The 26458-nt window shown below is 41.4% G+C and overlaps 1 protein-coding gene across 1 annotated transcript; it reads left to right on the forward strand.

The window, feature by feature from the left end:
- LOC117301591 (heat shock 70 kDa protein 13-like) lies at positions 1-25242 on the forward strand. Its single transcript, XM_033785620.1, has 6 exons — positions 1-127; positions 8657-8799; positions 11582-11779; positions 15849-16053; positions 21250-21420; positions 22696-25242. Exons 1-6 carry the CDS (start codon positions 103-105, stop codon positions 23238-23240), a joined length of 1287 nt encoding a protein of 428 aa, XP_033641511.1. The 5' UTR covers positions 1-102; the 3' UTR covers positions 23241-25242.
- Positions 25243-26458: the final 1216 nt, after the last annotated feature.

Genomic DNA, 26458 nt, shown 5'->3' on the forward strand with positions numbered 1-26458 from the left:
TCAGCAGGCCGCCGACGAACAGATGCTAGCCGCTGAAGAAAGAGAGGAAGGACCGCTCGTAAATTGTCCCCAAAAGACGAAGAGTGGTACTAGTAGCCAAGAATGAGCGTCACGTTTAATTTTTTGGGTAAGCGATGTGTTTGTATCAATACCGAAACTTATCTCCTCCCAGGAACACACAGTGTGATGTGATCAGTGTCATTGTCAGTACCTCCCTGGTTTTTAGCCCCACTTGTTTCTTGTAGTTGTACTCTGGCCAACACTAAAAACACTGTAACACTAACACATAGGGAAAAGTTTCCGTATGGCGCCACCACTTTTTCATTCGAAATAAAATAATATAGTATCTAATTTACCTGATTGATATATCCCTTTTTGTAAAAATGAGTGAAAAAGTGGTGGCGCCATACGGAAAGTTATCCACACATAGTAACAGTAACACTATTGGATGTCGGACACTTCGTACCTTTGCCACTTCGGGAGACCAGACAACTCGTCCGTCGGACAACTTGTCTGTCGGACAACTCGTCCGTCGGACAACTCGTCCATTCGGACAACTCAACGGTTCAGACAACTCGACGGTTCCGATAGTTGCGATAATCGTAACCCTCCATCCTCCCGACGGTCGGAGACCGGAGGGTTACGACACAAGACTGATATTATCGGTGTAACTAGCAGTTTTGACCAGTTTTTGCCAGACTCGTGATCAGATTCGTCCTTTTTTTCCACTTTCCAAAATCATGACAGACATTCTAAACACATGGAGTTGATCTTTATTGTATGACAACGTCATCTGGAACCCTTAAAACAACACCATGAAAATATTTGGCAGAAAAAACGACAAAAACTTACCAAAAGACTGACCGAATATATCCATAATCCATAGCGGAGCCAACTAGTGATGTTGAACGTCGCACTTGCTTGGCAACAACCAATCAGCGTGACCCAACCAAACACGATGTTCATACAGTACATGTACATGTACATGTACATGCCTGCATGCTGCGCACTCGGTGCGGGGGATCGGTGCTTACACACACAGGCGGTGACAGCATACGACAGCCATGGCTCGTACAGATGCGTGTTTGGTTGGGTCACGCTGATTGGTTGTTGCCAAGCAAGTGCGACGTTCAAAATCACCAGTTGGCTCCGCTATGGATTATGGATATATTCGGTCAGTCTTTTGGTAAGTTTTTGTCGTTTTTTCTGCCAAATATTTTCATGATGTTGTTTTAAGGGTTCCAGATGACGTTGTCATACAATAAAGATCAACTCCATGTGTTTAGAATGTCTGTCATGATTTTGGAAAGTGGAAAAAAAGGACGAATCTGATCACGAGTCTGGCAAAAACTGGTCAAAACTGCTAGTTACACCGATAATATCAGTCTTGTGTCGTAACCCTCCGGTCTCCGACCGTCGGGAGGATGGAGGGTTACGATTATCGCAACTACGGTTCGGACAACTCGACAGATGATTTATTCAACCGTCAGACAACTCGACTTGGGGTCAAGACAAGTCGACGGATGGCCATGACGGGGCTCAGCGCGGGGCGGGAGGGGTAAATAGCGGCCCGGGGGTGGGGATGTACTGACTAGCGACTTGCCAATGATGCAAGGGCGTTCCCCGGGGGGAGGGGGTATATTATGGTGGGTGGGTTTATATCCGGGCAAACGGATAATTGATTTTTTTATTATTATTTTTTACCATGACCCCGCCGCATTTCGAGTTGTTATTGTTGTTGCAATAAAGTAAATAAAAGTAACAGATGTTTCTGCAAGTATGGCTTCACTGGAACATCACACTTATTGTGATAAATAATAATTGGTAAACAATAATGATCAATATTATAGAATCGCAGGAATTATACAGGAAAGTTCGTGTAAACATGACAGTAACGGAGGCCGGCCGCCCAACCGTCGACTTGTCTTGGCCATCCGTCGAGTTGTCTCAAAGTCGAGTTGTCCGAACCGTCGAGTTGTCCGAACCGTTGAGTTGTCTGAACCGTCGAGTTGTCCGAATGGACGAGTTGTCCGACGGACGAGTTGTCTGACATTCCCACTTCGTACCCTTGCCACTTCGTACCCTGGACACTTTGACCTTCGGGACACTTCGTACCGTAACCAAATTGGTAACTTCGTACCGTGGGCGGGGTACGAAGTGACCATCAGCTGAGTCACTTCCTACCTTCTGTAATAATAGGCAAGAGACTCTGACTGAGAGTACGAGTACGATGTTTATTGTATCAAGACTCAATCCAAGATGGCAACTTACACCAAGTGTTTACATGTGACACCTAACCAATACTAGTCACAAGAGGGCGGTATGACAATATACAATAGATGTGTATACATGTATGCTCATTCTACACCTTCAGCCGCGTCACTTCGTACCTTCATTAAAATGTGGATTCCTCAATAATTTAATGTTCATTGAGATAAAAATTAATAATAGGCTACTTAATGAATTATAATTTTTGTTTGAATATGTGAATGTAATTTTAAATGTGAAATTAATGTTTTTTATAAGTTATAATTACCGCCAAGGACAACATCTTCCGCCAATATTTCTGACAAATTATTTTAATGTCAAAACAAAATCAATGAAAAGGTACGAAGTGTCCAGGGTATGAAGTGGCAAAGGTACGAAGTGTCCTGACACCGATCCACCACACTATTCACTAACAGGCTAGCTGAGTCCTTAGCTACATGTCCACACCATTTCCTCATGATGCAGCTAAGAAAGTTCTGTCGCCTCCCCTACGAGCCACCCGGCAGTATAAACCGGCTGAATTTGTTCGCCTAACTCTTAGCTTGCTTTATGTGTATTGAAAAGTGAAACAAATAAAATTATAAAAAGAAATTTTTACTGATAACTTTGCTGCCTTTCTCCGACTCTCATTTTGGAAAAATGTTACGACCTTGCCACCAATTTCCGGCCGTTTTTTTTTGGCACCTGAGGATGTTTTCAATCGATTGGGCTAGGATGAATATTTTTGAAAAAGTGGTTTTTATAGGGGACCGGTTTAAAAAAATTATAAAAAAAAAAGAAGAAAAGTTAAACCTAAATTTTTTTTTGAAAAACACCCCGTTTCCCGTTTCTCCCTTCTCTCCTCTATCCTGCCTTCTCTCTCATCCAGTCTCCATGTATCTCTATCTGGTGTCTCTGCTGGAAGAAATAGATAGTTAGTAATCAATAAAATAATGTAATGCAGTACCGGGAGTCGAACCTGTAAAGCAGAGTTAACAAGTTATTATACATTAAAGAGTCCATAGCTAAACCCACCGGGCTACGAGGCGTTGATACCAAATTTTTGTTGTCTGTCCTAGATGTGTTTGCCATTACCCGGGTCAATAAAGGTCATAATGAACATGTAATTTTAATGAATATTAAAATAAGCTGTGATTGTCCAGTGCTTTGCATAAGTTGAATATTCATACTGTCCTGAATGATGAACTTCTTCACACATCAGTCACGTGAAAGGTTATTTTGGATTGTTCCACTAGTATGAGTCCCGAGGGGAGTTCCACCGAGGACGCACGTAATCACCAAGAGTCATTATTTAGAAATTCTCCCAATTGTTCTTTTGGGCTATATAAGGAAGCTCTTGAAGTCTTGAAGTCATCTTCTCATGCTTTCTACATTGAACCATGGCTACCTTTTGGAACGCTGAGAGATTGTTTGAGACTGTTGCCACGACGGATGCTGCAATTGCGTTCCGCAAAGAACGTGGACTAATTGCGGACGCCCCCGATTGTTGGTACTGCCGCCACCTGTTGACATGGTCCGTGAAGACGGACCATGCCAACGGGTACTCGTAGCGGTTCACACATCGGGGGTGCCTGAAGCGGTCTCGCAATTGCAGCATCCATCATGACAGCTGGTTTAGCCACAGCAAGATGTCACTGAAAAAATCCTCAAGCTCACCTACTACTGGGCGGCATGGGTGACAACCTCTAAGGCAATCAGAGAAACATCAGTCCACGAAGGTGAACAAACCAGTAGTAAAACTGTCGTGGACTGGTTCACTTTTTGCCACAAGGTTTGTCTTTGAGTCGTCGAGGAACTGTAACAGCAAGGGGATTGGTGGGCCGAGCATGACGGTTGAAATTGACGAGTCAAAATTCGTTCGCCGGAAATATAACCGAGGTAGTGAGACAAAAGAAATTTTGCTGATTGAGGTGCCAAAGCGGGATTCAGCGACCCTTATTCCTTTAATTAAGGAATATGTGGCCGCTGGATCCACAATCAGATCGGACTGTTGGAAAGCGTATGATTGCCTCAGTCAGGAAAATTTTACTCATCTCACGGTAAATCACTCCTTAAATTTCGTTGATCCCACCACTGGCGCTCATACTCAAAATATTGAGTGCCAGTGGTGGCAGATCAAGAGGAGTCTGCCGAAGAACCCACGCTACCAGCTCTACCGACGGCTTCGGTTTCCGGTTGGCCGAATACTTCCACCAAATCCTCAGTGACATCTTGCTGTTGTACAAACCACCGAAACATTTTTGAATTGGACCGTCCCCAACAACTCTCACGGCTACCCTAATTCGTACACGGTGCAGCCATCTTGGAATATGCGAATCAGCATGACGTCATCAGCCTGCCGAGCTCTGGGCCCGTTAGCCTTGCTCAAGGCAGTCGCATTATTCACTCCGAAAAGACGACGGTGTAAACCCACCCGTATACACTGTGCATGGTGGGTGTACTGTAACCACACCGCATGACCCACCCGTATACACTATACACACTGTCGCATTGTACGATTAGTGTGCACACAAGTCATCCGCACTCGTACCACTTAACCGCATGCGGAGGCCGAAGGACCGAGTTGGCTTGGGACCGACTGACTTGGAACCGACACTGAGTTGACTTGGGACCGAGTTGGCTTGGGACCGAGTTAATCGGTACCCCAAACTTTGAACACTGCTGGGAACACTGTCACTTCTACTGTGCAATCTTTGGCATTCAATCTTATTTCTCACCACTTACTCATCTAGTCATACTGTTAGGCTAGCCTGAACATCTGACGTGAAACTTGGAGGCTCGTGAATAATGCCAGAGACCTGCCTCCACCTGTGACTTACATTTTCTTCACATAGAGATACGCAGAGTCAAATTCTATTGCGGACGTGATAGCAGTGTACTGTTTGGGTATCGTTCCCCTATTGTCTCCACTATATTACTAGGGAGACCATGTTAAAGACTAGTCTTCTGACGTGGTGACATATCTTAACATGCATAAAATAACAAACCTGGGAAAAATTTAGCTCAATTGGTCGTCGAAGTTGCGAGATAACTATTGTGATGGAAACTGCCTTGTGCTTTATGATTAAGTTAAGACAATTTAAATTCTATCTCTTGTTTATAATGTCTTGCTAATTTACAATTATTATTATTATGATCTTAACTTTAGCTAATTTAAGTGTTCACACATTTGGCTGCGTGTATTGGATGGTGCGTTACTGTTTATAATGAGATATGATTTATCAATATCTTATTCATAAAAACTGTTTCATTTGGTTAACCAATCATAGGGAAATTAAAAAATTTTAGTTTTTAGTTGACTTGTTTCACAAGGCATGTAAGGCTAAATGTCCCGTTCGTGAATGGCCCTTTGCACTGAAACATGTGGGGAAAAAATGCAAAGTAATTTATCGACAGCAATATTCTTATATTTCAAATAAATATCTGATGAATTTTGGTTTTTATTTCGTTGTGACGCGCGCTAAGAATGAGTCCTTCTGACTTAAAAAAAGTATTGGTATGATGTGGGTTTGTCAGGATGATGGAACACAACCCTGGTTCAGGGAATCCTGGAACATAGCATGTTTACTGCAGGTGAGATTTGAGCAGCTGTTTCTTTCAGGAGTTTAACAGGTATACCGTCCAGCCCAGCTGCTTTGTGAGGTTTCAGTTGTTTGAGGAGCTTGGTTATTCCTGTGCGGTGAACGGTGATGTTGACCAAGGTTAGATGTTCGCTTGGTCCTAAATCTGGTAATGAAGAATCACTGTTGACAGATAAGGACTGTCTGTTAAAATGTTGCTTTTTGTTTTGGATCGCAGTGTTTGGATTTAACCAAGGCCCTCAATCTTTTGTTGCTGCTGGGATTGCTGCCAATGATGTCAGATATGTACTGGTTGTGAGACTGTTTGCACAGTCTCTGTGTATCTTTCTTGATAGTGTGGTAACGACTACAGGGTTTTTCTCGGATGTAGTGCCTCACCTTCTTGCCGGCCCGTGCTTTTTTATGGCACATGCGTTTGGTAGATGTATCAAACCACCAGCATTGACCATATCTGGACGAGCTCATCTTAGATAGAACATTGGTATCAACAATCTTATCTAGTGCAAGCTTCTTCTTTTGCTACGAGATTTATTTGTGTTGACATAGTGTGGCTTTTGACAAAGTTATCGGCCCATTCTTGGGTGTCCTAATGAATTGTTTTGTAAGTTGGCTCGCTTCCATAGTAAGAACAAATGCTTTGATTTGTTCTGCCTGTACATGTGTATGTAGTGCGCTCATTTCCAGAAACACAATGCCACTACTTGACATAGAACTCGTTTGGGTGAGAAAGGATGATGGAATCAAACAAGCTTGATGATAGATTAGGTAGGCCACAGCTTATGCACTCCCATGGATCAGATCTCCCTAGAGTAGATAGGATGGTATACAAATATTGAGTGGCTCAGAGTGGAATGGGAGGAATATTATTGCTCGGTAAAATTTGGACTGTTCCATTAGCCTCGTGAAATGGAACAGTCCAAATTTTACCGAGCGATAATACACGTATTGTTTTCATACCACGAATTTAAGCCACTCAATATTTGTTTTATATAACTGACAATAGATCCTTGTCATTTGATGTATTTTAAAAGCATATCATTATGAAAAGTCACACAAATCACACAAATGACTGTTTGTGAGTTTGTTTGACAATCAAAAATCATACAGCGTCGCATAGCGGCACCAATGCACAAATTTAATAGCAATCGAAACACAACCTTTTGCACAGGTGCTCTTTTGTTTTAGCAGCGGCGCGGCGGCGCTGTTCTGCTCAAAAACATTGGGAACAAGGATGATCCTAACTGTTGAATGGGAAATGCTATTGTACTCCCTAAAAGCCTACGTGATGACAACGTTTAATTTGCAGTTTGCTTTTGACTGATTAAAATTTAATGTAGAAACCCAATTCCATAATACTCTTAACATAAACACATGGTTTTAATTAGGGAATAACAGTGCGAGGACCCGGTCTTCACTGCGTGGTAATGACTGAGTTGGTGGCTGGCGCTGTTAACGGACCGAGCTGTTTTAAGGGAATAAAAGGGTAGCAACGAGCGCCTGTTTAAAACTGGCAGGGTCGTGGCGATGTGAAATAGGTCCGAGCCAAAGGCGAGTGCTTTTATCACGTGGCCAAGGCCCTGCAAGGTTTAAAAAGCTGTTTAAGTACGAGTCACTAACTTTCATTCAAAAATGCAGTTTTGTTAAAAAAACATGAAAAACTACAATAAAATAGACACTGTACAATCTGCTTCAGAGCCAAAATTCTAAGTTTGTACATATTTTTTCAAAATCTTTGTAAAAAATCTGTGCTCATAGCGGCAGGCAAGCAAGCAAAAAGGGTCCTTATAGCCCCATTTCTGCTTAAGCACTCTGTTTAAGCATAGAGCCAAATTTCACAGAGCTGCCAATAACGGTCGATTTTGTGCTTACTGGGCGCACCTAGCACATTTTTCATTTCATAGCCTAGCTTAAGCCCTGGTCTTAAACAGCTTCAACTGATCTTTATCAACCCTTTAAGCACCCCCACATGATGCGCTCTCCACCAATAGGAATAGCGAAACTGTTTGAGGTATTCATCATGAATATACAATACATGTACAGTGTAATGTACATGCAGACAAATTTAAATAACGTGTTACCAAATATTTGGTTCTATCACAGTGATTTAACTTGGCCTACTCTTTGCCAGCTCGCACTTACACCATTTCAAACTCCTGCTGTGCAATACAAGATTTTAGATTTATTATTAAGGGCACTGGGGTTGATTCACAAAGAGTTAGGACTAGTCCTAACTTAGGACTAGTCCTAGCAGATATACACAGTGCATGGATAGTCCTAAGTTAGGACGAGTAACTGGTCCTAACTCGAGATAAGACTAGTCCTAACTCTTTGTGAAATCCACCCCTTGACACCCCAGTCCTTTGGTAATATTGTCAAGGACCAGTCTTCTCACTTGGTGTACATGTATCTCAACATAATGCAACAAATAAACAAACCTGTGAACATTTGAAATCAATTGGTCGTCGAAGTTGCAAGAGAATAATGGAAGAAAAATTACCCTTGTCCTACAAGTTGTGTGCTTTCAGATACTTGATTTCAAAACCTCATTATGAAGAAAGTGTGTCTAGATATTGTGTTTTAATTTGAAACTGTCTGACTCTATAACTTCATCTTGGTGTTATTACATTACAGGTGTGTCAGTTCTTGCTCTGCCAGATATTGTGTTTTAATTTGAAACTGTCTGACTTTATAACTTCATCTTGGTGTTATTACATTACAGGTGTGTCAGTTCTTGCTCTGCCAGATATTGTGTTTTAATTTGAAACTGTCTGACTCTATAACTTCATCTTGGTGTCATTACAATACAGGTGTGTCAGTTCTTGCTCTGCTGTTAGCAGGCTACCTGGGACAGCATTTTCTACCACCCCCCAAACCAAGAATTGTTGGTATAGACCTAGGTACAACCTACTCATGTATTGGAGTCTACCATGCTGTAACTGGAGATATTCAGGTAAGACAATTGTGTATTTAATCATGCCGATTTTTCTGATGGCTTATTTAGATTTGATTTCTTTTTTGTTAATGGGCTGAAAATGAACTGTGTGAAACAGAAGCCCCACTAAATATGGTCCAAGTGATTTATTAACATTCAAGAAATTATTTCATCTTCATCATCATCATAAGTTAGCATCATGCATTACTGCACCGGCAGCCCAACCTTGTTCCCAGGGGCAGAGATACCAACATACACGATTTGGGCGTAGCAAATACGATTTCGAGCCGTGACTACGACGCTACGATAATACTCAATAAAACACGCTAAACAAGCCGCCCAACATATTTTTATTGAATCGTACAATACATGCAAACAACGAATGAGCTATTAAGTGGAAAAATAAAGATTAAGAAAAATATCCAAATAATTGTAACAGAAAAGAAAAAACACTTTTAATGTTAGAACGCAGTGTTGAATAATAGCGGCGAATTCACTCGAACAATGTACGTGTCTCGACGTAATGATTGTTGCGTGCCCTCTGATCCCCCGCTGGCTGGCCGGATGAGTATTTTTACGCTAGTGCATTGCTGCAAAATCGTACCCATTGATCTCTATTACACGATGGGGAATAGTGCACACGTGCGTGGGGAATGAGGTTGTGTGTGAGCTAACGTGTCACATCTCATTCCTCACGTATCCACTATTATTGTGCCCACGCTGTCTGTACAGAAATAATGGCGACAAAAAAGGAGACCTTCTGAACAAAAATACCTTCAACTGAGTGGCCTGTGAGATCTAAGCTAGACAGTTTCCATGTTTTCTTACTAGTAATTGTAGCGCCGATATCCAGACAATGCCCAAAATACGGACACGTATTTTTTGCCCAAATTCCGGACACCTTTTTTTTTTCTTTTTTTTTTTGTCTCTCTCTCCCAATAGCTTGTTGTTGCATTTCTGATCATTAAAACAAAAACATAAAGTAAGGCCACCCTTTGTTATGTTACATTTATTTTTGAAACAAAGTCAGAAGATGAGGGAATTTTTTTTTTTTCAGTTTTTTTTTTCACTGGCCATTATAAACATTTGTAGCTGTTTTGTTGGTGCATACAGAGGTTAATTGTTATTTCACGACAATGCCTGAAAATGAGCTCATTAGCATTGTAGAGAGTAATAGAAAGATCGGTTTAGGGAGCCCAAGCTGCGCTCGCCCTTAACTTTTGGGAGATGCTACTCTTTTTTTAAATTCAATGTTGGCATCTCTGCAGGGGTGATCGATCTCGCTGCGCCATTTTTTCCCAGCATGCCTTGCTCGATCATAACCCCTGGAAGTGTTACTCCAAAATATCCAAATATAAGGGATATTACAATTAGTCCTGTGGTTGATCCGTTCTGTGTTGGGCGTTAGTCGCGCACACGCTGGAGGTGCTGTGTGTAATAAAAGTCATAAACTTGCCTTGGCGTTGAGTGGTGCGTGACAAAAAAAGTGAATACGTACATCTTTATACGCACGCGTTTCAGCGTATAGAGCTTTTTAGAGACGCACGGCGTTTCAAATTTTGGGCGTATATGATAGTCAATCAAATACACGGATCAGAGTTTCCCTCCCAGGGGTTAGAGACGTACGCAGAGCTAGCGTGATACAGCGCGCTGCCCATGGTAGAGAGGTTGCCGGCAGACTGACTTGTGAGAAGCTTCCAAATAGACCCGTCTTGCACTGCCACTTCTGCCTCCTAAACAGACCACCCAGTCCCCAGTCTGGAGGGGTCCCTCTGGATTACATTTTTCATGTTGTCCTAGGGCGCCCTCGTCGGTGTTTCCCATGGGTTGGTGACTAGTTGTAGAGTAGCTTTGTGATCTGCTTTGTTCCCATTGGTTGGGAGGTGACCATTAATGCAATCTGGTTGATTCATTCACTAATTCTCACATCATCATCACTGTAAACCAATCCAGTGGGGATGATTTCCAGCACATCAACAATCTGAACTGAGTCTGATCTAAACCCCCACTCTTTCAATTTGAATGTCTTACTTTGCTTTGGGCACACTGTACAGTCTACACAGCATAAACTGCTTACTTGATTGGCCATTAAAACAATTCTAGTCACATCAACTGATCATTACTTAAAAAAATATGGGGATACATATACACACGATGGTCTATAAATATTTAAACAACAAATTTGCAAATCGATATAGTAGACAGGTTTTGTCAATTCTGATTGGTTGAGAGGATATCACAAGGCCCTTTTTACTTGGTCTACACTTGGGCAGCATATTGCTAAGTTTCAAATGCAATTTCAGCAAAATAATTATAATAATAACAAGGTCTTATAGAGCGCACAAATCCACAAAACTGCTTAGGGCGCTATTACAGAGAAAATACCAAAAAAATAACAAAGAACAAATTAAATACAAAAGAATGGATCTATAGACATGAGGTGTGTTTTGAGAGATATTTTGAAAGAGTGAATGGAAGTGGATGTTTTGATGTTAAGAGGTAGTTGATTCCAGAGATGAGGTGCTGCAATAGAAAAAGATCTGTCCCCCCAGGTGCGATGAGACTTGATTTCTTTCAACAATGTTGACTAATATTTACAACGCTAAATGCTACATTATGTTGATTGTATGGCAAATGTTGTTGATTGTTATATTTATTGACAGAGGTAAACAAAATGTTGGGGAAATTGGGCAAATGTTTTAAGGTTAAACTTTTCATTTGTTAGGATTTGTTGACATTGAGAAATGTTTGAAATGATTCTTCTCTACCAGCAATATTAACACAAGGTCTGTTATTTCAGGTGTTTGCTGATGATTTGCATCAAACTATTCCATCCATGGTGGCTTTCACTCCAGATGGTTCTAAACTCATTGGGCATGATGCGTTATGCCAAGCTGAACAATACACACAGAATACAATATATGATGCTAAACGCTTCATTGGCAAGACGTTTGATGAGGAGAGTTTGAGGAAACAGGCTGCCAGATATCCATTCAAGGTACTCATTCTATTCTGCTTGATACTTATAGTCCAGGCATTTCATGCAAAAAAATTGGGTCAACCTCGGACAAATTGCAACAGAAAGTCTGTAAACTGTTTCATACCCAGAATTTTTTCCTCTATAACATATCAAAACTCTTAAGCAATCATAGTGGGGGAAAGTGTCATGGCGGCCATTTTTCAAAATGGCCGCCATAAACCCGTCATTTTCCAATATCACCGCTTCTTTAATGACTTATGGCTTTAATTTTAAGTGGTAAAAATACATTGTCACTGACAAGGAATCAAATGAAACGCATTTCGTATCGCTAAACCTGGTCAAAAAGCAAAAAATTACCGCCAATTTCCCAAAACGGCCCCCATTTTCCAAAATGGCCGCCATAAAACAGATGTTTCCCATTATCTTCGCTTCTAAATGACTTACGGCTTTAATTTTAAAGGCAGTGGACATTATTGGTAATTACTCAAAACAATTATCAGCAAAAAAAATCACTTGGTAATGAGTAATGGGGAGAGGTTAATAGTATAAAACATTGTGAGAAACGGCTCCCTCTGAAGTGACGTAGTTTTTGAGAGAGAAGTATTTTTCTACAAATTTGATTTCGAGACCTCAAGTTTAGAATCTGAGGTCTCGAAATCAAGCACCTGAAAGCACACAACTTCGTGTGACAAGGGTGTTTTTTTTCTTTCATATTTATCTCGCAACTCCGACGACCAATCGAGCTCAAATTTTCACAGGTTAGTTATTTTATGCCTATGTTGAGATACACCAAGCAAGAGGACTGGTCTTTGACATTTACCAATAGTGTTCATTGTCTTTAAGTGCTAAACATACATTTTCTGGGACCAGGAATCCAATGAACCATGTTACAATAAGGTAAACCTGACCAAAAAGCACAACAGTGGCAGCCATTTTCCAAAATGGCCGCAATAAAACAGATATTTTGCTATTCTTTCCGCTTCTAAATAGGCCTAACATTGAGATTTAATCGTAAGTAATAATTTGAGGATCCCTTCTTCTGCTTTCTAAACGAAGTGTTGTTTCAATGATGTCATTCTCCAGTTTGATTTTCCTCAATGTTATTAAATGTTGCTCCCACACTGGCTGAGGTACGTTAATCTATCAGGAAAATTTTAGAACGGACGTGCTGCAGGACCTGATGGCACTCCTCCTGAACTGCTCAAGTGTGCCGAGACCCCGATAAGCAAAGCCCTTCACAAACTCTTCCTCAAAGTATGGACCTCAGGAAGGGTACCTTTCGATTTGATGAATTGTGTCATCATCTCCATATACAAAGGGAAAGGTCAGAGAAACCAATGCAGCAGCTACAGGCCTATAACTCTACTCTCAGTCCATGGAAAGGTTTTCTATCATGTACTCCTGTCTCGCCTAGAACCTGTACTCACCCGTCACCGCCGACCCCAGCAGTCTGGTTTCACGGGGCTGTTCAACAATGGATGCAGTGCTCGCCTGTCAGAACTGAACTGCGAGTTTGAAATACCTCTCCACGTTGCTTAATATGTCGACATTAAGGCAGCTTTTGACTCTTATAGATCAGTACCTTCCGATTGGAGGAATATTGTCATCATCTCCATATACAAAGGGAAAGGTCAGAGAAACCAATGCAGCAACTACAGGCCTATAACTCTACTCTCAGTCCATGGAAAGGTTTTCTGTCATGTACTCCTGTCTCGCCTAGAACCTGTACTCACCCGTCACCGCCGACCCCAGCAGTCTGGTTTCACGGGGCCATTCAACAATGGATGCAGTGCTCACCTGTCAGAACTGAACTGCGAGTTTGAAATACCTCTCCACGTTGCTTAATATGTCGACATTAAGGCAGCTTTTGACTCTATAGATCGGGAAGCCCTGAAAGCAAACTGAGTTCCACCGTTTCTTTTTCACCTGGTTCAGGACTTGCATGACGGCAGCACCTCCTCCGTGCGTGTTGGCAACGACACATCCTGTCCCTTCATCAGCACCTCCGGTGTTCGCCAAGGCTGCGTCCTGGCCCCAGCCCTATTTTGCTGTGCCATTGACTGGGTACTAAATCGCTGTCAGGCTGATCTCGGTGTATTGGCTGGAGAAACGTCCTTTACCGACCTAGCCTATGCTGAACATGCCGCCCTGTTTGTCAGAGAGCACAGTGAGTGGCCTACCACGCTCCAGAAGTTCGAGGAAGAAGCTGGGACAATGAGTCTACATACATCCTGGGCTAAAACCAAGATCCAGAACTGCGCCGCCTCAAACCATCTTCCGCCCCAGCGTCTGTATAGGGCCAGCCTGTCGAGACCACAGATAAGTTCAGATATCTCGGCTGCGAAATCTGTTCTGAAGGTCACTCTTCTCCCGACATCCATCGACGACTCGGGCTCGCCTTTTCAACCTTTGACCAGCTAGATCGTTTGTGGCGGAACATGCTTCTCAACCTCAAAACTAAGTTTAGGGTGTACACAACATGCGTTCTCCCCATCCTACTCTACGGGTCAGAAACCTGGACACTTTTGGTAGAAGATGGATGTAGGCTTCAAGCATTAACACCAGATGCCAACGGTGGATACTCGGTGTCCGTTGGTCAAACTTTGTTTCCAACGAATCAATTTTGGAAACCGCCGGTCTTGAGGACATCCATGTGACCATCTCACGGCGACGCCACTCCCTCTTTGGCCACGTCCGTCGGCTTCCAGAAGACACTCCAGCACATGCCGCCCTGAAGCTGAGCGTCAACGCTTGGGGGGGGGGGGGGACTCCGTCCTGGCCCATTCTGGAAGAGACCCAGAGGGCCTCCACGCAACACCTGGTTGATGAGCCTGCTGCCCTACAAGAACCAGATGGAAGGTTCCGGCCATTTTGGAAAATGGTCGCCATTTATTTTTTGGCCAGGTTTAACTTTAGGAAATGCGTTTCACTTGATTCCGAGTCAGTGAAAATGTATGTTAAGCACTTAAAATTTAAGCCCTAAGTCCTTTAGAACAAAGATATTGGGAAAAATCTGGTTTTTGGCGGCCATTTTAAAAAATGGCTGCCATGACACTTTCCCCCACTCGGATTGCTTAAGGGTTTTGATATGTTACAGAGGACAAAATTCTGAGTATGAAACAGTATACAGACTTTCTGTTGCAATTTGTCCGAGGTCATATCAAATAATGCCTGGACTATTAGTGCTTTTCAAGTCCATGATGAACAAAATCCACAGACACTTTAGAAAGAATAATAATAATAATTGTGGCTTCTTATATAGCGCACATATCCATCACTCAGTAACACTCAAGGCGTTTTTAACAGTATTTTCCTGCAAGGTATGTTGGACTATCACTGAACTACATGTATGAGACCGGAAACATAGCACCCTGTAATGGTTTACAAGGTGCTGTGACGCAATGCTGCCAATTCAGCCAGGAACACTGGGGCGAACCCCCTTTTTTTAATGGGACAACTGCTTTACGTCCCATCCGAAGGACGAAGCAATGGTTAAGTGTCTTGCTTAAAGGACACAAGTGTCACGGCTGGGGATTGGAACCCACACTCTGCTGATCAGAAACACCAGAGTTTGAATTCGGTGCTCTTAGCTGCTGGGCCATCATGTGTTGGGTGGGGTCTGAGATGGCCCAGTTATTTATTTCCTGTAATAAGCAGGGAATAGCACATTATTGTTTGAAATTCTGTCAAGATTTGTCACAGTTCTGTGAAAGCCCACCACTAACTAACTATAGAAACATTCCTGTCTATCTGTATCAAGTGTTGTCTTTTGTTTTATTTGTCAATGACTATGAGCCTGTTTTCTGATAAATGTCCATAATAGTGAAAAGTGCATTATTTTTAGCCCTTTGTTTTTATCTACAAACTTTATGATGTTGCTGATGATGGTTTTTGCTTGATAATGAAATTGTCTTTATAGTAACTTAAAGTTGTACATGGTATGTTAAGCAAGAGCATTTCAGACTTGTTAATAATAGTGCATACAGAAGAAGTGTTGCTTCCTCAATAATCACCAATCTCTTGCTATTATAACTAATTGATTTGCTATTATAACTAATTGATTTAATCTATACTTTTTGTCTTGCAGGTGAAGTTGAAGAATGGAATGGCCAGGTTTGAAGTGAATTCAGATGAAGTGACTCCTGAATATGTTGGGTCTTGTATTGTGTCAGAACTAAAGACTACTGCAGAGCGTAATTTGGGCTTCAAAGTGAATAAAGTTGTCTTATCAGTGCCAGCAGAATTTGATGAAATGCAGCGGAATTATACCAGGAAGGCTGCAGAGTTAGCAGGTGACTAATTTGTATCAAGAATGATATGAAATGTTAAATCATAAACATATTAAAACTAGTGGGGCACACACACATATGATTGTTACCCCCTCTATTAAATTGAGGAATATCAAGTAAATTAAATTTTTGAGATTATCACAAGCAAATCTTAACATTTTAAAGAAAATAAAAATCACGATCATACGACCCTCCTGTCCGAAATAATGTGGAATTTTGTATGACCTTAAATGTGACGCCTCACACACTCATTGAAGTAATATGTGTTACGAAATGAAAACATCAGTTTTTAACCCCCATCAGTTTTTAATACCCTTGATTCCAAGATGGAGATATTTCGGCTGTGGGTGCGGGGGCAAAGAAAGCAGAGGTCAAAGGCTAGTACAAACTATTTTGAAGAATCGAGATGACATCCAGTCAAGATTCCAGTCATCAAAGTAGCAACCATCAAGAAAAAGATGCCGCACTGCTTTGCTTGAAGATGTTAAGGAGGCACTCCTACATTGGTTTTAAGGCATGTGCAGCAAAAATCTTCCCGTGAATGGACCTCTCCTTCACAAATAAGGAGAGATTTGGGATACAAAAACTGCCAAGCAAGCTTGGGTTGGCTTTCCGAATTTAAAGACCAGAACAGCATTCTACACAAGCAGCCGTCGATTTCACCAAACTCTTCCTAACTTAGGATTCTTCTTATGACTTGGGACGAGATCAGTTCCGCATCCAAATACGTAGGACGCATTGAACCCATCCTAAGTTAGGACGGGTCACTCGTCCTAACTTGAGTTAGGATTAATCCTAGAGTTTCGTGAAATCGGCTGTCGATCTTCAGGGAAAGTGCAAGTTTTGACCCGACATCCCTCATGACCTGGTTGAAAGAAACCCTTAATAATAATAACAATAATATCCAAGTCTTATATAGCGCACGTATCTACCAAACAAGGTACTCAAGGCGCTGAGATACACACTTTCAGAAAGATAGGTTATTGCAGTGATGAATTTTGAGACCCAATTAGTTAGCACCTAAGGGTTTACAAGGTGCTACGGTGCATACAGCAGCCACAGCCAGGAACACCGGGGCGATCCCCTTCTCTTTTCAAAAAGTGCACTGGGTTCTTTTACATGCGTTCACAATACATGGGACCAAGGGCTTTACGTCCCATCTGAAGGACGAAGCAATGGTCAAGTGTCTTGCTTAAGGACACAAGTGTCATGGCTGGGGATTCGAACCCACACTCTGCTGATCAGAAACACCAGAGTTTGAATTCGGTGCTCTAAACCGCTCAGCCACGACACTTTCACAAATCATCCCTTCCCAGCATCATCCGTGGCTACAAGACTGGTCTGTTTTACGCTACATTCTAGACAAGATGCTGTTGTTTAAAGGTGAACAGTATCATGGTGGCAAACAGAGTAAGGGTGCTGATGATGGTCATGCTCTGTTCCAACATGGATGAGTCCCAGAAACTGAAGCCACTTGTCATCAGGAAGTTCCAGAACCCACGGTGCTTCTAGAATGTCTGTTCTCTCCCAGTGATCTATCAAGCCAACATAAAAGCGTAGATGGTTTTGGATCTATTCAGCAAATGGGTATGGCATTTGGATTGAAAGGTTTCCCGCCAGCGTAGCAAGGTTCTTCTGTTCCTGGATAACTGTGCAGCTGATCCCAAAGTACCAAACCTTTAGGCCATCACTTTCCAATTCTTTCCTCCGAACACAACTTCTCATCTTCAAACCATGGACCATAATGAACATGAAAGTCCACTACCAGACACATCCTGTCAAATGTCTGCTTCACAGCTACGACTCTAGTGAAGCTCCAAAACCCATTGAAGTCAAATGTCTGCTTCACAGCTACGACTCTAGTGAAGCTCCAAAACCCATTGAAGTCAAATGTCTGCTTCACAGCTACGACTCTAGTGAAGCTCCAAAACCCATTGAAGTCAAATGTCTGCTTCACAGCTACGACTCTAGTGAAGCTCCAAAACCCATTGAAGTCAAATGTCTGCTTCACAGCTACGACTCGAGTGAAACTCCAAAACCCATTGAAGTCAAATGTCTGCTTCACAGCTACGACTCTAGTGAAGCTCCAAAACCCATTGAAGTCAAATGTCTGCTTCACAGCTACGACTCTAGTGAAGCTCCAAAACCCATTGAAGTCAAATGTCTGCTTCACAGCTACGACTCTAGTGAAACTCCAAAACCCATTGAAGTCAAATGTCTGCTTCACAGCTACGACTCTAGTGAAGCTCCAAAACCCATTGAAGTCAAATGTCTGCTTCACAGCTACGACTCTAGTGAAGCTCCAAAACCCATTGAAGTCAAATGTCTGCTTCACAGCTACGACTCTAGTGAAGCTCCAAAACCCATTGAAGTCAAATGTCTGCTTCACAGCTACGACTCTAGTGAAGCTCCAAAACCCATTGAAGTCAAATGTCTGCTTCACAGCTACGACTCTAGTGAAGCTCCAAAACCCATTGAAGTCAAATGTCTGCTTCACAGCTACGACTCTAGTGAAGCTCCAAAACCCATTGAAGTCAAATGTCTGCTTCACAGCTACGACTCTAGTGAAGCTCCAAAACCCATTGAAGTCAAATGTCTGCTTCACAGCTACGACTCTAGTGAAACTCCAAAACCCATTGAAGTCAAATGTCTGCTTCACAGCTACGACTCTAGTGAAGCTCCAAAACCCATTGAAGTCAAATGTCTGCTTCACAGCTACGACTCTAGTGAAGCTCCAAAACCCATTGAAGTCAAATGTCTGCTTCACAGCTACGACTCTAGTGAAACTCCAAAACCCATTGAAGTCAAATGTCTGCTTCACAGCTACGACTCTAGTGAAGCTCCAAAACCCATTGAAGTCAAATGTCTGCTTCACAGCTACGACTCTAGTGAAGCTCCAAAACCCTTTGAAGTCAAATGTCTGCTTCACAGCTACGACTCTAGTGAAGCTCCAAAACCAATTGAAGTCAAATGTCTGCTTCACAGCTACGACTCTAGTGAAGCTCCAAAACCCATTGAAGTCAAATGTCTGCTTCACAGCTACGACTCTAGTGAAACTCCAAAACCCATTGAAGTCAAATGTCTGCTTCACAGCTACGACTCTAGTGAAACTCCAAAACCCATTGAAGTCAAATGTCTGCTTCACAGCTACGACTCTAGTGAAGCTCCAAAACCCATTGAAGTCAAATGTCTGCTTCACAGCTACGACTCTAGTGAAGCTCCAAAACCCATTGAAGTCAAATGTCTGCTTCACAGCTACGACTCTAGTGAAGCTCCAAAACCCATTGAAGTCAAATGTCTGCTTCACAGCTACGACTCTAGTGAAGCTCCAAAACCCATTGAAGTCAAATGTCTGCTTCACAGCTACGACTCTAGTGAAACTCCAAAACCCATTGAAGTCAAATGTCTGCTTCACAGCTACGACTCTAGTGAAGCTCCAAAACCCATTGAAGTCACATGTCTGCTTCACAGCTACGACTCTAGTGAAGCTCCAAAACCCATTGAAGTCAAATGTCTGCTTCACAGCTACGACTCTAGTGAAACTCCAAAACCCATTGAAGTCAAATGTCTGCTTCACAGCTACGACTCTAGTGAAGCTCCAAAACCCATTGAAGTCAAATGTCTGCTTCACAGCTACGACTCTAGTGAAACTCCAAAACCCATTGAAGTCAAATGTCTGCTTCACAGCTACGACTCTAGTGAAGCTCCAAAACCCATTGAAGTCAAATGTCTGCTTCACAGCTACGACTCTAGTGAAACTCCAAAACCCATTGAAGTCAAATGTCTGCTTCACAGCTACGACTCTAGTGAAACTCCAAAACCCATTGAAGTCAAATGTCTGCTTCACAGCTACGACTCTAGTGAAGCTCCAAAACCCATTGAAGTCAAATGTCTGCTTCACAGCTACGACTCTAGTGAAGCTCCAAAACCCATTGAAGTCAAATGTCTGCTTCACAGCTACGACTCTAGTGAAACTCCAAAACCCATTGAAGTCAAATGTCTGCTTCACAGCTACGACTCTAGTGAAGCTCCAAAACCCATTGAAGTCAAATGTCTGCTTCACAGCTACGACTCTAGTGAAACTCCAAAACCCATTGAAGTCAAATGTCTGCTTCACAGCTACGACTCTAGTGAAGCTCCAAAACCCATTGAAGTCAAATGTCTGCTTCACAGCTACGACTCTAGTGAAACTCCAAAACCCATTGAAGTCAAATGTCTGCTTCACAGCTACGACTCTAGTGAAGCTCCAAAACCCATTGAAGTCAAATGTCTGCTTCACAGCTACGACTCTAGTGAAGCTCCAAAACCCATTGAAGTCAAATGTCTGCTTCACAGCTACGACTCTAGTGAAGCTCCAAAACCCATTGAAGTCAAATGTCTGCTTCACAGCTACGACTCTAGTGAAACTCCAAAACCCATTGAAGTCAAATGTCTGCTTCACAGCTACGACTCTAGTGAAACTCCAAAACCCATTGAAGTCAAATGTCTGCTTCACAGCTACGACTCTAGTGAAGCTCCAAAACCCATTGAAGTCAAATGTCTGCTTCACAGCTACGACTCTAGTGAAGCTCCAAAACCCATTGAAGTCAAATGTCTGCTTCACAGCTACGACTCTAGTGAAACTCCAAAACCCATTGAAGTCAAATGTCTGCTTCACAGCTACGACTCTAGTGAAACTCCAAAACCCATTGAAGTCAAATGTCTGCTTCACAGCTACGACTCTAGTGAAACTCCAAAACCCATTGAAGTCAAATGTCTGCTTCACAACTACGACTCTAGTGAAACTCCAAAACCCATTGAAGTCAAGCAAGCTGTTTCCATGCTTTTTGAAGCATCCGGTGTCCGTTGGGAAGTGCTTTCCAATAGAACAGGGTTTTTTGAAGATGGTGGAGAAGCTGACGATGATGGAGAGAACAGCGACAGAGACGAGGAGGTCGTTGAAGATGAGGCGCAACCTGATAACATCTGGCAACATTACCAAAATGAATGAGTCTTGCATGATATTTGACAAGTGAATGCTAATCTGGAGAAATTGAATTACTCCTTTTTTTCTGTTGAATACTCATTTTCAAACTAAATTTAATGAGCTGGGTGTTAAACTGAATGGATTTTGGTTAAAAAAATGGCAGGCAAACATATAAACTTGATTTTTTGTGTTCTCATTATCTTGTTTGTTTTTAATTTTGCTTGAATCTGTAGGACTTGAAGTGATGCGAATGATTAATGAGCCGACAGCAGCAGCTATGGCATATGGACTACACAAACAGAAAGGTGTATCTAACATTATTGTGGTTGACATGGGAGGAGGTACTCTAGATGTATCACTACTTACTGTGTATGGAGGAATGTTTCAAACAATAGCTATGGCTGGTAAGTTTCCTGCAAACAATGCATAAACCTCTAATAGTCATCTAACATCAGTATACACATGTTGACTGGCGTAATTCGGTAACTAGTGTACGTCTATTCCCACGAGGGACTTTGATTGACCAGAAGAGGGATTCGGCCTCGGGAAATAGGTCGCTCTTCTGGTCACTCACAGGCCCGAGGGGGAATAGACGTACACTAGTTACCGAATTGTGCCAGTCAATAAGGGAATCAATGTGTGGTGAAGAGGTTTTCAACTAGTGGTTTAATCCCAACGAGGCCTGGTTCTTGATAATTTCTTGACAATTTTACCGAGACGAAGTCGAGGTAAATTATCAAGAACCAGGCCTCGGCGGGTTTAAACCATTAGTTGAAAACCGATTCAACACACTTTGATTCCCATTCATAAATACCTTTTCGGTCAAAAAACATCAACACCTTTGGTCAAAAAGTAAAATAAATGCAAAAATTATAATTGTTCAATGATTTCTTTCAACACAACACCCCTCCAGCTATGAAATGGTAAAGCCCTCCGCCGCCCTCAGGTAAACAACTCCTTATAAGGGAATGCTGTGCCGTCGCGCGTATCACGTGATGTGGCACAAGTGTCCTGGCCATTGCTCTCGACCAATAGGAATGATGAAACTGTCTTATAAGCTCGCGTGTCACGCCCATGTTGTTAACGCTTTTTACTGTGCATTAACAAAAGGTTTATGCACACCCACGTGATGCGCTTTCCACCAATAGGAATAGCAAAACTGTTTGAGGTATTTATGAATATGTGCTTTATAACACAGCACGGTCTTAAATGTGAAATAAGAACAGAAATCTGGAAAAGAAAGGAATTATTGTAGTTACTGTTCACGGTTCGAGTCAAGAGAGGGCGCTGTAACCAGGCACTATTTTCAAAGACTAGTGCCCGCTCGGGAACCCAAATAACAAGTTACTTTTGACCCAAATGACAAGTGACTTTTGACCCAAATAACAAGTTACTTTTGACCAAAATGACAAGTGACTTTTGACTCAAATGGCAAGTGAACTTTGATCCAAATGACTTGTGACCTTCGGTAATCTATGTAACTGACTTATTACACACAAACCAACTCGATCCATGTGTCTCGGAAAATAAATTTGGAGTTTGCATTTGCATTTTTTTTCTTTTTTTCGTTTTTGGTGTGTTTTTGTAGGTGTTAGTACACTGTATTGGATTTTGACATCTGTTGCAGTTAATTTGCTTTTAATTTGATATTACAGTGCAAACAAATATTTATTTTGCAGGCAATAACCATCTTGGTGGGCAAGATATTAACCAACGTCTAATGGAGTATTGCTGTGATCTAATCTTCAAGCGGTACGGACAGTTATTAGAAAACCCGTTGGATTTACAACGAGTACGCCTTGCGGTAGAAGAAGCTAAGATAAATTTGACAACTCATCACTCGGTGCTTCTGAAAATTCCATTAACATCCCTGAATGTAAAAACCATGTTTGTTGAACAACTAACCAGAGAAACATTTGACACTTTAAATGAGGAACTGTTCAAGAAGGTGCTTCAGCCTATCCAACTAGTTTTAGATGATGTTGAAATGTCTACTACTGATATAGATGAAGTGGTATTAGTTGGAGGCTCAACACGCATTCCACGTGTTCGTCGGCTTGTAGCTGATTTCTTTAATAAGGAACCTAATGTAGAAATTGATCCAGAGTTAGCAGTAGTGTACGGTGTGTCCATACAAGCTGGTATTATTGGAGGAATGTGGCCAGTACAGGTTAGTGCAATAGAAATACACGGTCGCAAAGTCAGGAAAATTCAGGTACAGTAGCTAGAAACAAAACAAACTTACACACAAGTTTTATTTTAAGTAAGATTTAAAGTATTTATGGTGTAAGAAGTAAGATCTGAATAGGTTTATGGGTAACAACGATGTCACTAGGATAAGTGCTTGTCAGATGAAGAGCTATGGTTGAGATATAGACTCAATGGTTGAGATATAGACTCAATGGTTGAGATATAGTCTCAATGGTTGAGATATAGCATCGAGATATAGTCTCAATGGTTGAGATATAGTCTCAATAATTGAGATATAGTCTCAATGGTTGAGATATAGTCTCAATGGTTGAGATATAGTCTCAATGGTTGAGATATAGTCTCAATGGTTGAGATATAGTCTCAATGGTTGAGATATAGTCTCAATGGTTGAGATAGTCTCAATGGTTGAGATATAGTCTCAATGGTTGAGATATAGTCTCAATGTTTCAAACTGCACTTTGTTGGTGTTGCTCCTGGAGATGAGAAAAGCACACTGTCTCCATGAGACTTGCCAATCTCAACCCTGGCTCTTCTCAAAACTACTTCCACAAATGGTTTTATTCACATTCTCCAGTAAGTACCGAGTATACAGTACTAACACACATTGGTGATTGGTAAAACAAAGAATTCATATTCTTTATCCCGGTGCAAATTTCCATCCATAAAACTATCAAGTTATGTATCATTACCATATTATTTAAACACTGCAGCATTTAAAAGCACATTGACTGAAATGTCTTCACGTAGAGAGAAGATGAAATTATGATACAATACTTATGTACAGGGTTCTAAGCCATTGTTGATTCATTTCAAGACATTTATTTCCATTCCAACAGATAATTAAAATAGCAATCACAAAGAACAGTAGTGAGGAGAATTGGAAATGGGGGCATAATCAGAAAAGTTCAAGCTTGTGGTAGACATGCACAGACCAACAAAAACACAAATGGACTATCGTTAACATTAATAAGTATAGTGAGAGTAGGTACGATATGTAATTAACACTGAATAAACTCTATGTAAACTTAACCCATATCCGCTAAAGCATTTATTTACAAATAAGGCTGTATGTGCGTACATGTAAGCCGTTGCACATACGTGTATTGTTTATTCATGCATCTGGAAACATTTATGTAATAAACAATGTGATCACTGACCGAAACACTTTGTAATATACCTTTGGAAAGAGGACAAAATTCTCTTCAATCGTCTCACTTTATAGGTGCCCTAATGGTTTAAAGTTACAGGAAAAAACAAGAAAATTAGATACTTGGGGAAAAAAAGGTTGCTTCTCAGACAATAAAAATACTGGACACAAACCAAACTTGACAAGAGTATCATGGCTGGAAAGAGTGTTTCCTTAGCTTCAAAATAATACATAACTTGTCAACATGTTCCATTCTGACGATGATGGAGGACGTTCCACTCTATCAATAACCTAACATTTTCCTCAGAAAATTTTCTCTGTCTAATATGGCAAAAACTCACATCAAAACAGTGCAACCCTTGTGCTGTGGACTTCACCTCTTCCGCTGGAAATTTAGACTATTCAGCCCAAATATTTATCAAAATTGACATGAAACTCAGCGAAACATGTCTGATTGTAGCGTGTATTGAAAGCAAAGGATTGTGGGATACATTTCTGGTATAAAAATAGTCTGTAGGGGTAACGAATGACGAGTATATCAAGCAAAAAATCACTACGGAAAATCATGTAGCTCAGCTTTTGTAGCGTTTGCTTGGCTACGTATTATTACATAGCTCGGCAGATATGGGTTAAGTGACTGAAGAGAGATGCAACTTGGGGTTAAGTGTAGAGGCACAATTAACAATAATACAGGGTATACATGTAAAGTCAAGAAATCAAAATAAGGTCAAAACTAAAGAGGATGTTGATGGTTAACGTTATGCCTAATGATGAGGAAGTGTATAAGTGTTGGGGTCGAGCGGTTAAGAGCACCGCATTCAAACTCTGCTGTTTCTGATCAGCAGAGTGTAGGTTCGAATCCCCAGCTGTGACACTTGTGTCCTTAAGCAAGACACTTAGCCATTGCTTCGTCCTTCGAATGGGACGTAAAGCCGTTGGTCCCATGTGTTGTGTAACGCATGTAAAAGAACCCAGTGCACTTATCTAAAAGAGAAGGGGTTCGCCCCGGTGTTCCTGGCTGTGGCTGCTGTACGCGCTGTAGCACCTTTGAAACCCTTTAATAAGGTGCTAAATAAGTGGGTCTCAGAATTCATCACTGCAATTACCTATCTTTCTGAGAGTTTGAGTACCTTGTTTGGTAGCGCTATATAAGACTTAATAATAGTAATTAATAATAATAATTGTGGCTTCTTATATAGCACACATCTCCGTCACCCAGTGACGCTCCTGGCGCTGTAACATACAGTATGTCCTGCAATATGTTGGACTAAGTTTGAATTATGAGACCTAATTCTTATAGCACCATGTAATGCTTTACTAGGTGCTGTGGCGCAATTTGCTGCCGATCGGACCAGGGACAGTGGGGCGAACCCCTTCTCTTTTTGATAAGTGCACTGGGTTCTTTTACTTCGTTAAGACTTTGATACTAATAATCCAAATGGAGGACAATGGTTTTAAACAGCAGACATGATTGTCAGATTCATGGATGTGGCTTATTACTTTTGAATCTCAATAAATAATGTATGGAATGCAACTATGGAATTGAGTAAGTGTTCCTTTTTGTGGGCATCCCTACGGTCCCTTGTCCTTAAAACAAAAATATCAAAGATATCTTGTGTAAGATCCCAAATATTTTAAATTAAATGTGAGATTTTTATGCACATGTAACATTGTTTTAACAGCAAATCACAAACAGTAAAAGCATGAAATAATCATGTTCTTCAAAGATTATGTCATTTTTAATTTGTGCTGTACATGCATGCCATATAAAGCCGTCCCAGTTGTCAACACAGCAATTACACCATAGCTCACTCTCTTCTGGAAGGCAATTTGTCACAGATTTCATGAACCAACCTCACAGAGGTCAAACTTGCTCTAAAGATAATCACAATTGAAGTTACAAACCTGAACACATTTTAGGATTAAGATTTGGTATAATGAAAGATAATGTATATTTGCAGTCCAAATAGTGACTGAACAAGTTTTCAACTTATGACTTTTGAGTAACATTCACTTTGTGAAACCTGCAACGAATTGTTGACTTTTTCAAAGTGTTCTTTCTCATGTTTAAACAACAGGCAAAG

This window comes from Asterias rubens, chromosome 17, assembly GCF_902459465.1.
Source record: "Asterias rubens chromosome 17, eAstRub1.3, whole genome shotgun sequence".
Classification (NCBI taxonomy): domain Eukaryota; kingdom Metazoa; phylum Echinodermata; class Asteroidea; order Forcipulatida; family Asteriidae; genus Asterias; species Asterias rubens.

Bases quoted from the DNA above. Each gene is read 5' to 3' on its own strand.
- LOC117301591 (XM_033785620.1), top strand. From the start codon at position 103: ATGAGCGTCACGTTTAATTTTTTGG. The intron at 128-8,656 runs GTAAGCGATGTG...ATTACAATACAG, and splicing joins CGTCACGTTTAATTTTTTGG to GTGTGTCAGTTCTTGCTCTG. The intron at 11,780-15,848 runs GTACTCATTCTA...TTTGTCTTGCAG, and splicing joins CTGCCAGATATCCATTCAAG to GTGAAGTTGAAGAATGGAAT.